This window comes from Felis catus, chromosome C2 (genome assembly GCF_018350175.1).
Source record: "Felis catus isolate Fca126 chromosome C2, F.catus_Fca126_mat1.0, whole genome shotgun sequence".
Classification (NCBI taxonomy): Eukaryota; Metazoa; Chordata; class Mammalia; order Carnivora; family Felidae; genus Felis; species Felis catus.
The window spans coordinates 67,059,695-67,074,055 of NC_058376.1; the positions used below are offsets into that span (position 1 = coordinate 67,059,695).

General features: G+C 35.5%; 1 protein-coding gene across 5 annotated transcripts in view; it reads right to left on the minus strand.

Annotated features, from left to right (window-relative positions):
• Nucleotides 1–14,361, minus strand: part of POLQ (DNA polymerase theta) — a 156,973-nt gene that overhangs the window by 19,392 nt on the left and 123,220 nt on the right. For 4 of the 5 annotated variants that reach the window (XM_045037000.1, XM_045036999.1, XM_045037002.1 and 1 more), the window contains 4 exons: nucleotides 12,007–12,133; nucleotides 10,986–11,107; nucleotides 5,393–5,577; nucleotides 2,014–2,125 (listed from right to left, as the gene is read on the minus strand). In XM_045037000.1, coding sequence (XP_044892935.1) covers nucleotides 2,014–2,125; nucleotides 5,393–5,577; nucleotides 10,986–11,107; nucleotides 12,007–12,133 — 546 coding nt within the window. Of the gene's footprint in view, nucleotides 1–2,013; nucleotides 2,126–5,392; nucleotides 5,578–6,288; nucleotides 6,906–10,985; nucleotides 11,108–12,006; nucleotides 12,134–14,361 lie in introns of those variants that run through there. The other variant, XM_045037003.1, reaches the window with a different exon arrangement.

Genomic DNA, 14,361 nt, shown 5'->3' on the forward strand with positions numbered 1-14,361 from the left:
CTTTGTGGTTTTCATTTGCTTTTCCCTGATGACTAATAACAATAATATTTGATGTTGTCATTCATATATTTTCTTTTGAGAAAAGTCTTTTCAAATCTTTTGACCTTTATTTTATTGGATTGTTTGCTTTCTCACTATTGGTTGTAAGAATTTTTACATATTCTGGATGCAAGTTCTTTGTTGGATAATAGGAACTGCAAATATTTTCTCTTCTGTGGTTTGCCTTACATTTTCTTTTATTATTTAAAAAAATTTTTTTAATGTTTATTTATTTTTGAGAGAGAGAGAGAGACAGAGTGTGAGCTGGGTAGGGGCAGAGAGAGAGAGACAGAGAGAGAGACAGAATCTGAAGCAGCTCCAGGTTCTGAGCTGTCAGCACAGAGCCCAACATGGGGCTCGAACCCATGAACTACAAGATCATGACCTGAGCCAAAGTCGGACGCTTAACCAACTGAGCCACCGAGGCACCATGCCTTACATTTTCTTAATGGTATCATCTATCAATGTTTATCTTTTATGGTTAATTCAGTGTAATTATCACCTAAGAAATCTTTGCCTACCTCAATGTCACAAAGAATTTTCCCTGTTTTTTCCTTCTGAAGATTTGTAGTTTTAGATTTTACTTTTAAGTCTATGCTCCATATCAAGCTAATTTTTGAATAAAGTATAGGATAAAAGTTGAAGTTACTTTTTTTCCATACTAGTATTCAGTTGTTCTAGAACCAATTGTTGACAAGATCATCTTTCCTACATTGAATTACCATGGCAACCTAATTGAAAATCAAACCACCACAGATATATATAGGTCTATTTCTGAACACTTTATTGTGACCCATTGTTTGTCATGTCTACACTTATGCCTATATTGATTATTGTAGTTTTATAATAAATTTTGAACTCCGGGGGTGTTAGTATTCAACATTATACTTTTCCTCCCAAGATTTTTCTCATTATTCCAGGCCCTTTGAATTTCCAGATAAATTTAGAATAAGCTTGTCAAATTCTACACAAAAGTCTAATGAAATTTTGATTGGAACTAAATTGAATCCATAGAACAGTTTATGGAGAACTGTCATCACAACAATATTGTACCTTCTAATAAATTAACATGGTAACCCTCACATTTATCTAAGTATTCTTAAATTTCTCTCAGGATTGTTTCAGAGTTTTCAATAAAGTCTTGCACATACTGTTAGATTTATCCCAACTATTTCATGTATTTTGATGTGATTGAAATGGTTTTATTTTTACTTCATTCACTAATTATTGCTCATAAACAAAGATACAACTGAATTTTACAAATTGACCTTGTATGATGGGACCTTTCTAAATTTAGTTATTTGTTCCAGTAGTTGTTTTTGTAGAATTCATATGATTTTCTATGTACAAGATCATGTCATATGTGAATAAATTCTTTTTGGGGATTGAGGACAAGGTTGACTATAAAGGACTATGAAATAGCTTTCTGGGGTGAAAGGGTAATGGTTCCATATCTTGGTTGTGATGCAGATTATATAACTCTGTGCATTTGTCAGAATTCATACAAATACACATCTAAAAGGAATGAATTTTACTGTATGTAAATTGTACTTCAATAAATGCCAAAAGAAAAGATAATTTAAAATGGTAGTACTCAAACTGCTCTATAACAGCAATTGTTCTTTCATAGTGTCTGGTACATTTAATCAATGGTTTACTGTTTTGAATTAAAGCTATCTAAACCTACAGCACAGGACAATTCCAAGGCTTTATGAGATATTCACAATGACACAGTAGCATATACATCAACTGGGTTTTGTTATTCCATTTCTGATCCTACTTTTATTAAAAAAAAAAAAAGCCCATCTTAGTAATGATAAGGTTAATGTTATTTAATTAACAATACCTAACAAAAACTTTTGAGTAATAGAAATGTTAACAGAAAATTTTCTAACACTAATTTTTTTCAATTAATATGGCAAGATAGTTGAAGGATAGCATCTAGAAGATAATTGGCACTCCAGGTTTATCTACCTGTATATCTGGATTTGAATGAATCAATGTAGCAGGCAGCATCATTTTCTTTAATGCCCATCTGCTCTCCCAAAGATTTAGCTCCCATTCCATAAATGATTCCATAGCAAATCTGAAAAGAAGTCATTACACTCAGTGAGTAAATTAAAGGTGATCACTACATAACATGCAAATATAAAAGTTCATGAGGCTTGAAATTTGGTCCACTTTTTATTTCATAGTGAGTCAAAAATGATTAGATCTGTTTTTGGTAGGTTAAATTAATAGAATCTGACATCCAGTGAACATCTTTTCTCTTTTCTGCCTTTTAGGAATACTTTCAGATAGGGAGGAAGGGGGAAATATGAATAAATGTGAATATGTGTGTGTTTTAAGAAAATAATACTAGTGATTTAAAAGGGAAGATTTATTCCTGTTATTTAACCAGTAGTCTTCAGAGCGGCTTTCTGCTCCCATAATACCATATTAACTTCTGCTTAAAGCAGTGTCCAGGAGTCAAGAAAGAGAAGCATTACAAACATTCGTCTCCTGGCCCTTGCATAGGACTAATAGAGTAGGAAGTGGTGGCTTCATGGTTGGAAAATAGGGAAGACTTCACTGGAAATAAATATGCTTTCCGCTTCACCACCACCTGAAATCCCACAATTGCAGAATTCTTTTGGGTTAAATGAATTCCTGAGGAAATTTTGGGAGTAATGGAAGGAGATGGTCTAAATAGGTCAGTAAGGACACTGTAATTTAATAATGAATATTGTCTGGGTTCAAATCCCAATTCCAGCATTTACACAAGCTACCTAAAGTCTTGTAACTTGATTTCTTCATCCATAAAATGAAGATAGTAATACCTGTATCATGAATTGTGAAGATTGTGGAGTTATTATTTATAAGTGTTTGGGAAAATTCCTGATATAAAGCAAGCTCATATAAATGTCATTAAATATAATTTAGAAGATAACTTGCAAAAAATGATTATCAGAATTCCAAAATACTTTTAATGTGATAGGATGGCTAGAAGTTTTTGTTTTTTCCATTTTTTTAATGTTTATTTATTTTTGAGAGAAAGAGAGAGCAAGCAGGCAAGAGGCAGAGAGAGAGGGAGACACAGAATCCAAAGTGGGCTACAGGCTCTGAGCTATCAGCACAGAGCCCAATGCAGGGCTTGAACTCGTGAACCATGAGATCATGACCTGAGCCGAAGTCAGACGCTTAACTGACTGAGCCACCTAGGTGCCCTGTAATGTTTATTTATTTATTGAAAGAGAGAGAGAGAGAAAGAGAACAGGGGAGGGGCAGAGAGAGAGGGAGAGCAAGAGAATCCCAAGCAGGCTTGCACTGTCACTGCAGAGCCCTGATGCAGGGCTCAAACTCACGAACTATAAGATCATGACCTGAGCTGAAATCAAAGAGTTGGACACTTAACTGACTGAGTCACTCAGGCATCCCCCTATCTTTTTAAATACATTGAGAGAGGTTTTTTTTACCTTCTTTTTTCTTTCCCTTTTTGGTGTTTTTACATTTTATTTTATTGTGACTCCTTTTTTTTTTTTTTTTAAACTCAGAAAGTACACAGCACTTTCTGAGATCTCAGCCAGAGCCAAGGAGTTCAGTGCATGGTGACTTAGGAAGAAAAATTGACATAGCATAAACACCATTAAGTCATGTAAGAACTTATTAAATAGAGGCAGATATCATCAGTGCATGAGTGTTTATATGGAGACAGAATATCTAAGTTCTGGCATTCTGAACTTATCTTGGCTCCACCACTTACAGCTGTATGACTTTAAGTAAATTACTAACTTTTGGTGCCTTTGTTTACTCCTATATAAAATGGGAATAATAATAATACCTATTTTATGGGTTTATTATTAATATTAAATACTGAAACATTACCTATTTTACTTAGGGTTTGATTCTTGCTGAATGCAGAACCCCAGAAGAGATTCTTAAATAGAAAGGGCAAAGCTGGCTTTCTCAACTGTGGAAGAGGGGCACCTGGGTAGCTTAGTCAGTTAAGCATCCGACTTCAGCTCAGGTCATGATCTCACAGTTCGTGAGTTTGAGCCCCGCATCAGCCTCTGTGCTGACAGCTCAGCCTGGAGCCTGCTTCAGATTCTGTGGCTCCCTCTCTCTCTGTCCCTCCCCTGCTTGCACTCTCTCTCTCTCAAAAACAAATAATAAACATTAAAAAAAATTTTTAAAGTGGAAGAAACAAGTGCTGGTGCTAAATAGGCAATGTTGAGAGGAAGTGTTTCATGCCTAATGAGTGAGTCAAGAATTATAGTTGCAAGTAACTAGAAGTATAAATGCAAAACTAACACATAGGATCTTAAAGGTGGGAGTAATGTTCATTTGCCTCAGCCAGCAATCCTATTCTCTCAAAAATGGCATCAGATTTCCCACAGGCCATGAGGTAAAAAAAAAAAAAAAAAAAAAAAAGTATCAATGTTAATCCAGGCCAGGAACTAATACGGACCCACTTGAAAAGTCCAAGGGCAGTGTAAAATTTCATATGTGGATTAGCTAACCAAAGGCCTCAAAAAGCTATCAGTTATTAATTATAATCTACAGCTCAGAAAATTTTTATTTTTCAGTAAACATTTAGAAAGCACCTGTGAAAATAAAGATGAAAATATGAATGCTTACAGATTAGAAAGAAATTTTTAAAACACACACAGGGACACCTGGGTGGTTCAGTTGGTTAAGCATCTCTTGATTTTGGCTCTAGTCATGATCCCAAGGTCGTGGGAGTGAGCCACATCACGCTCTGGGCTAAGTGTGGAGTCTGCTTAAGCTTCTCTTTCTCAGGGGCACCTGGGTGGCTCAGTTGGTTGAGCGTCCGACTTTGGCTCAGGTCGTCATCTTACAGTTCATGAGTTTGAGCCCCGCATCAGGCTCTGTGCTAACAGAGCCTGGAGCCTGCTTTGGATTCTGTGTCTCCCTCTCTCTCTGCCCCTCCTCTGCTCATGCTCTGTCTCTCTCTCTCTGCTCTCAAAAAGAAATAAACATTAAAAAAAATAAAAGATTCTCTTTCTCTCCCTGCCCCTACCCTGCTCTCCCACTCACGATTCCTCTCTCTCTAAAAGAAACCCCCCCCAACACAAATATACATAAATAACAACTACCACCACCACCACAATATCTACCACTAATGCAGATGGCTTTCCTCACACTAAGTTGCCTCAGACTAAATCTACTTGATTCTTTTTACTGACTCTATTGAGGAAAGTATAATGAATACCATGAGACAGGCTCAGGTGAATGTGATTTGAAAGATCCAAAATGGAGAAATCATTCCTCCACTGCAAATGATCAAGGCAATTTTTAAATTTTTTTAATCATTAAAATTCCCATTTATGTTCAACATGCTCACTAAGATCACCTGCTTTGCTTGTTGCCTCAGATCATCCCCAACAGACTCTGGCTCAATCATCTTCCACTCAGCGGCAATACTCCTGAAAACATCAGTTCCAGTGTTTAACACTTGAATGAGACGCTGATCATGAGATAAATGAGCCAAGATCCTCAGTTCAAGTTGAGAGTAATCCGCAGCTAATATTAAGCCACCTGAAACAGAAATTATTTTAGAAAAGCTGGTACAAAGATAAATCCAGGTTTTACAGAATTGAACGGGAAGACAGAAATTTAGTTCTAACCTAGAACCATAAGATATGTGCCCAAAGGTTAAAATCTTGCTTTTAACATGATGCAATTCAGTTCTGTGACTTAGATCATAATTTTTCTGTTTGGCTTTCAAGTATATGTATTATATGTAAAGCCACCCCTGACCTCTGCCACTTAACCACTATAGTAGTGCTTTCTTCAGTGTTTCCACAGCACCTGATACACAATCTAAAATGGTTCTTCCATGCCTCTCCCACGTAGCACAGAGCCATTAGAAATGGGATACTTATTTTTCCTTTTCATTCTAGAGAAAATCCTTTAAATGGTTGTTGAATGAATGAATGAATGAATGAATGAAGAAACTGATTTGTAATATGTGCACATTTTAAGTGGGCTGGAGAGAAACATTCAATGGAAACAATCCTCTATGACTTGGAGGATTCAGAAAGTTTACCTATGGAATAGAAATAACTGGATTAGACACACATGGCAAAAACAAAATTTAAAAAATAGTGGTAAAGTGGCACCTGGGTGGCTCAGTCAGTTAAGCATCTGGCTTTGGCTCAGGTCATGATACCATGGTTCATGAGTTTGAGCCCCTCATCAGGTTTCAGATCTTCTGTCCCCTCTCTCTCTATCCCTGCCCTGCTTATGCTCTCTCTCTCTCTCTCAAAAATAAATAAACTTTTTTTAAAAATCATGGTTAAAAAAAAGTAGGAAAAATATTTACAACTGATATGACAAAAGATTCATTGTCATAAAAAAGACATGCTACAAATCAAGAACAAGACAAAATATAAACAAGCAGTTCACAGAAATAATCAAAAGAACCTTAAACACACTAAAGAATGCTTGACTTCATTCACAATAAAAGAAATGCAATTTAAAACTATAGCAAGGAATAATTTTTCTCTACTTAAATTGCAAAAATCCAGAAGTCGGACAGTGCGTTCTGTGGTAAGGCTAAGAAAGGAACACTCAGATATTGTTACTGGGAACTAAATGGTTATTCTCCCCCATTAATTGCAATTCAACAATACCTACCAATTAAACAGATTTACTCTATGATTCAGCAAACAAACCCACAGTTTTCTGCTACACAGATTACCTGCACAGAGATTAAACTGATTTATGTTCAAAATTACTTACTGATCATCACAATTCTTCAGTATAAAAACATTACATGAAGAAAGGCATACAACAGTGTATATGGAATCCTTGTTTTTGTGTAAGAATAGGGGAAGGAATTATATATTCACATTTGCTTATATCTGCATAAAAAATACAATGAGGACAGTAAGAAACATATATGAATGAGGTTATCTAGAAGAGCTGCAGACAATAGGACAACTAGGACAGGGAAGGAAATAAAACTTCTCAATATATTTTGATTTTATACATTTTTATTTCTGAACTATGGTAAATAAATAAACAATTCAAAAGTATATAAGTAATAATTTAAAACAAATGACCACAACTTTTATGGCCTTCCTGCCATAAATAAGATAAACTCACAAAATATATGAAATAAGTGTTTTCAGACGTTGGACATAGTACAGGACTACAATCCTTAAGAAGTAGGGAGGAGGGAAAAGATGAGGTGAGTCATGCAAGTGTCTTAGGGTTCTGAAAAGAGGAACTTACCAGAATGCATTGCAGGGAAGGAAAGATGAAACAAAGCACTATGATCTCTCTGAGATGAGGAAGCAGAGACTAGAGTTTGTGCCTACTGAGGGAGCTAGAATTTGTGGAAATTTGGAGAAAGGAGTTGTACATAAGAGGAGCACCACAAATATGCACAGTAATCCCTTTGGACTTTTAACCAAATACTAAAGAAGGGAGATAGTTCAGGAAACCAGGCAAAGAACCAATACTAAAGGAATAAATATTACTGAAGAAACAACCACCATCACATAGCTGTCAGCTGAACAACTACTTGAACAACATCCTCTTGAATGTTGAGAGATGTTCAAGCTGTGACCAGACTGAGTGGACAGACCTTGTTAACCCCTTGAGCACCAAGTACAGACCCTAGCAAGGCAGCACCTTACAATTAGGACTAATCTAGCCCTGGGGTAAAGGCCACTCTAAACATTTGCTAACAAAGCTTAAAAAAAAAATCTCAAAATGATCAAGCTGAATGTGAAAGTAAATTAAGTGTCTGCCAGAGAAAATGTTATTAATGAAGACTACAAAATCCCAAGAGTCAATAATGTAGCAACCGTAATGTCCAATATATAATAATAAAAAAAAAATACCAGACATATGAAGATCCAGGAAAATGTAACTGACCAGGAGAGTCTTTAATCAATACCAAAATGACCCAGAAATTACAGAGATGATGGAATTTTAAATAGCTACCATAGATAATGTTCAGGAATTTAAAGAAACATGAACATAATGATGTAACAAATAATGAAATGCAATAAGGTAATAAAAACTAGACAAAGAAATCAAATAAAAATTCCAAAGCTAAAAATATCTGAAATGTAAAATCCACCAGAAGGATGTGACAGTAATTAGACACTGTGGAAGAGAAGATCCATGAACATTAAAACAGTCAATAGAAAATATGCATTGCAGCACAGGATTGGGAGGAAAAAAAAAAGGAAAGGGAAATAAAAAAGAAGAAAGCTTCAGGGAATTGTGGGGCAATACCAAGTGGTATTACATATGTATATTTGGAGTAATAGAAAGGAAGGAGAGAGAGATATGAACAAAAAATATTACAAGAAATAATGGTTGAAAATGTTCCAAATTTACTGAAAAATATAAGCACATAGATTAAAAAAAGGCAAAATGATGCCAACTGAGGAAATTCAGCAAATTCAAAAGTCTTACAAGCAAAGCATGAAAAACTACCCAGAGACTTGCGCCCAAATCAAATTGCTAAAATTGAATAACAAATAAAATTGAAAAAGCATCCAAGGAAAAGTTATATTACGCTTAGAAAAAGAGCAAGAAAAATGGTGGAGTACTTCTCATCAGAAATAATGCAACCAGAAGCTAGTGGAAATATATAAAGTGATGAAAGAGAAGGACTGTAAACCAATAAATCTATGTTGAATAAAATTATCATTTGGGCGCCTGGGTGGCTCAGTTGGCTGAGCATTGGACTCTTGATTTTGGTTCAGGTCATGTTCCCAGAGTCATGGGACTGAACCCTGCATCAGGCTCTGTGATGAGTGTGGAGTCTGCTTAAGATTATCTCTCTCTCTTCCTCTGCCCCTATCCCTGACTCACTTTCTCTCTCTCTCTCAAATAAAATTTAAAAAAATAAATAAAATAAATTATCTTTCAAAAGTGAGGATAAAATGAAGACACCTAGAGACATGGGAATGCTGAGATAAGTCGTTGTCAGGAGATCTGCACTACAAGAAACCTTAAAGGAAGTATTCTGGAGGAAGTACTTTAAGATTCCTTGAATTACTCCAAGAAATGAAAAGTGCAAGAAATGGTAAAAATGGACAGATAGGAGAGATGCTTTTTTATTTGATTTCTTTGAAAGATTATAGACTGTTTCAAGCAAGAATAACAGCTAGATAGTAGAATTTATATGTCATAGAAATAAAACCTATTATAAAAGAGGGGAAATGGAAAAAATTCTTTATATTACAGATGAAGTAGTATAAGGTTATTTGAAGATAGTTTGTGATGGGATGCATATTGTAAACTCTCGAAAAAATAGGATAGTTAATAAGACAGTAGAGAAAATAAAAAGAATAAAAGTCACTTAAATCTTTAAAAAAGAATAAAAAACATAAATAAAACACAAATAACAAGAGAGTAGACTTAAACCAACCATATGCCAATTTTTTTTTTTTTTTTGAGAGTTAGAGAGAGTGAGTGAGCACAAGCAGGGGAGGGGAAGAGGGAGTAGGAACGAGAGAAGCTTACACCAGCTCGACGCTTAGCTTAGATACAGGGCTCGATCTCAAGTCCCTGAGATCATGACCTGGGCCCAAATCAAGACAGACGCTCAACTGACAGAGCCACTCAGGTGCCACACCAATAATTCCTTTAGATGTAAATGGACTAAACACTAAATATATGTGACAGAAATTTTCAGATTTAATCGATATATCTTTAATTTCAATAAACTTAAAAAATGTAAACAAAAGCAGTATAAAATAAGGTCATGTTAACACAATTTTATTGTTTAGCTAAGAATAAATTGATGAACAAATAAACAAAATGAAGTATATACATACAATCAAATATTATTCAGCCTTAAGAAGAAAGGAAATTCTGACATATACTACAACATGGATGAATCTTAAAGACATTATGCTAAGTGAAATAACCAGACACCAAAAGACTAATACTGTATAATTTCACATAGATGAGATAGCTAGAGTAGTCACATTCACAGAGACAGAAAGTAGAATGGTGGCTGCCAGGGACTGGGGAGTGGGTGGGAAGAGTTATTTTTTAATAGATGTAGAGTTTCAGTTGTGGAAGATGAAAAAGTTCTGGAGATGGATGGTGGTAATGGCTATACAACAAGGCAAATGTACTTAATGTCACAGAGCTAAATACTTAAAAATGATTACAATGATATAATGCTGATAGTTCATACTTAAAGCAAAACTGAAAATTACCAAGCAGGTTATGTTATCATAGACCTGAATTCACCATTGGAACATTAAGTTTCTGACAGAATTAAAATAAATTCAGAATGCACTCACCCAGACCTAACAGCTGGCAAAAGATAAAAGAGCAAATATGTATACAAATAGTAGGGATGTTTAGGAGTTAGATCGTGACTTTCAAATGTTTTATGACTAGAGTTTATAGCCAGAGTTAAACCTTTTATGAAAAGTATATGACTAGAGTACTGAGGAGAGGTCAGGCACTGGGAGGACAGCCTTGGGGACTAGCCCCTGCACTAGGAAGCAGCGGTGTGAAGAGGAGGAGAAACAGAATAGCAAAGCAAGTCAGAAAGACAAAAAAAAAAAAAAAAAAATGTGCCCTTCGAGATCAAGGGAGGACAGAAATTGAGGAAAGTAAGGGTTAATGAACGGTACAAAAGCTGTACAGAAGTCAAAGAGGACAAGGACTAATGGTATCTGCTGGACTTTGCCAAAAGGTCTACGATGACCTTGGAAAACATGGTTTCAGCAGACTGCTGCCGATAAGCTTACACCACAGAAGTTTCCCACAGAGCAGATCATGAAGACGATGACTGACAACCCTGCAACACAAAGGGGAAAAACAGGCTACACTGAAGAGAGGAAAGGGGGAGCGACCAATGCATCCTTCTGAGTCTTATTCATAATGCAGGCTTTATCAGTGCTTTGAAAACCATTCCCACAGCAATGAGAAGTTCAGAAAACCATCAGCCACTTTACCTGGGAAAGGTACAAAGGCATGTCGCATGCTGACTGAAAAGGGCATTCCTCTGTCTGAGGCTCTCTCCTCCATCTGTGCCTGGTGTCCAGAGTTCAGGCTGCAACTCGTCTTCTTTCTTCCTCTGTCATGAAAACAACATCAGCAGCTGGACATGAAGCAGTCTCAAATATATGAAAAAGGTCTCATTTTTCAGTAAAGTCAATAGTTCTATCTAAGAAACTTAAAAATCTTATCATTTGAAACTCACTTTAAAGCTTAACAAAGCTACTAGATTTTCTTTTTTAGCAAATATTCAATTAAACCGGAAGTAAGACATTTCTGTAACAGCTTCTGCCACAAACTGCTTCTGAAACAATTACTGATATTTAGCTCAAATCAACAAATCCTTTTGACCATATGTAATTATCTATGCTGTTTCTTTCCATCAGGTGTATATGGCGAGGGCAGGAGGGGATGTTCCTGACACAATTAAAAAACTCTTCCCTTTAGCGACTGAGTTAATAAAGCACATCATGCCGATTGATTTAATTAGTGGCCTAGGTTTTCAGCCTTTCACCATCAACTAGCATCTTTATAGACAGACTCGGGATGTTAAACGGATAGCACCTAGAATAGAAATATATATGCCCAAGGGTGCCTGGGTGGCTTAGTCAATTAAGCCACCAACTCTTAATTTCAACTTAAGTCATAATTTCAGGGGTTGTGAGTTTGAGCCCCCACTAAGGGCTCTGTCTCTGGCTCCTCAACGGACTTGGGGCTCCACGCAACATGGAGCCTGCTTGGGATTCTCTCTCTTCCTCTTTCTCTGTCCCTCCCTGTGCACAAGCACACTCTCTCTCCCTCAAAATAAATAAACTTAAAAAAAAAAAAAAAAGAAATATGTATGCCCAGAACAAAAAATTCATCATTTCATTTTGTCCAATAAAATAACTAATTTCATTATTTTGTCCAAACGGCTGTTTTTGAACCATTCATACTCACAAAAGTATATTAACACAAATACAGAGAAATAACGTCTACCTGTATGTGGGAAGTAGGCCTTTGCCTAGGGCTTGAGAAGGTGGGCTTTCCCCTACCAGTGTTGGCATTTCGATCTCAAAATCTCTTGGCACGTTCTGAATATTTGGTTCTGTAAAGGTTATTCGTCCTAAAATCAAGCAGAATGAAGACATAAAATTGAGAGGAGTGGGAGGGATCTGACATTGATTTCACAGTAATGGCATTTCTGAATTATCTTTAAAATGCATGTTCTATTATTGCTACGCTAAAATAAATTTGTATTTAAATATTTTTCATTATGTTCATGTGTCTGACAATGATAAAATAAGTACAAGACCAATCCCAATGTAAGTGAATATATGAGTCAACAATAGAATATGTTACATTAACCTAGCTCTCTAGAAAACAATCCTATGATAAGCCATAATTTGATAAGTTGAACTATTCCTACGCTAAAGTGAATACCAGGTGTCAGCACTATACAATGTTAGTGGTGGTATTAATGAGTAATCAAATGGACTAATCAAATGGATCCTAGGAGAAATGACTGTCAAAGCCTTCAAAACCCAGGAATGCACAAAACAGAATCTGAAGCAGAAGAGCAACTGAATGCTGAAGAGGGACAACTGGGGCCCAAGGAGATAGCTAATGTGAAAAATGCAGGAGTGAGAAGCGGTGGCTGGAAAATCACTTTCTAGACATCAGCTGGCTGCTTTTCTTCATCACCATCCTTAATCATTAAGAGAATCAACAGTAGCATTGATAAGGTTGGAGACTAGAATCAGGTGGTTACTGAATTTTCTAAGAAAGAGAAAGCAATTTGTTTTAATGTTTATAGCCTTTATTTCCCAAAAAATATTTTACACTTGTTTACTTATTGATTGAATTTTTCTAAAACACATAAGCATAGTTCAAAAAAAGTCTGGGTAACTGATTGTGTTATTGTAGTTTTTATAACACATATATAGTGATACAAAATCTTCTGTTTTAAAATGTACTCTTCTTTGTAACTGGCTGTCTACTAGCTACTATATATAATTTCATCTTCTTTTGATGAGTCAGGCATTTTAAGTACCTCAGATATTCTTTTACTGAATAAATCCCTGATAAATGTCCTTGTTATTTACCTTTTAGCAAAAATTAGTGTTCAATTAATGGTAGATATTAATGTACTTATTATCATTAAATGGCCTGTTCAATGTTACAAAACCAGCCAAAACCAGAAGAAGGAATCTAAGTCTCTTGCTGCCTCAGCACACTGTCTTCTTTTCTATAATGGCACTTACTATTCAGGTCTATTATTTGAATTAATGAGGTTAACACTGGCAGACAAACAAGATGGCAAAAATAAATTACAAAACATGAATGTGGCTTCATGGAGATGAATTCTAATAATTAAATGGCTTTGCTATGCTTAGATAAGCTTGTATTTCTAAAATAGTCTTTATTTATTTATTTATTTATTTATTTATTTATTTTTATTAATTAAATATAATTTATTGTCAAATTGGTTTCCATACAATACCCATACAAACGGACTGAAAAACAAAAGGAATTGATTACTTTCTGCTTTATATGCAATGAATAAATGCAACACCTTTAAAACTCTACATTGATTTTGATATGTTGATATGACTTAGCATATGTCTCAAAATGAAATTTAAATACCAATAGGGCAAGAAATGGCTAGGATGAAGGCAGATGTTAGCTAAATAGGGGAGAAGGGAAAAGAATTTATTTAGAACAGAGAATAAGCAAGCAAAGAGAAGAGCAGTTCTTCATGGTGCCTCCATCTGTAATAACAGCAACAACTGATAACTAGCCATGCACAAAGTGCCACAAACTAAACACTTTAAATGTATTAACCTACTTAATCCTCAGAATGACCTGGTGAAGTAGACTATTAACACTGTGTTTTACACATGAGGACACGTGGGCACCAAGCTACCTTGTCTAAAGATTCACAGCACCAGAATTCAAACCATGTAAAAATTAGATATTAAAGTCCAATTCTATACCACCAATCTAAACTATCTCCCCAATGAAAGAATTAATCCTGCCCTTTCTTCCAATGCACTTTGCATTTGGCAAATATTTAGTTTTGTACGGCTTAGCCTAAGAATGTTTTTTTCCTTACCTATCCCAAAAGTCATACAAGACACTCAAAGTACTCCACAGCTCTTTTCTGATTCAGTAAAATAAGACACTCATTTATTATACAGATGTTCCACAGCACTATTTAGATTCAACTTGGAGAGAATCTTAAGAGGTTCAGGAGAGGGCTAGGACTGAAATTAGATAAGATCACTGGCTCAAATAAATATTAATCCAAAGCACAGTCTCAGACATCCCAGTTACTCTATATAGTACTTGAAA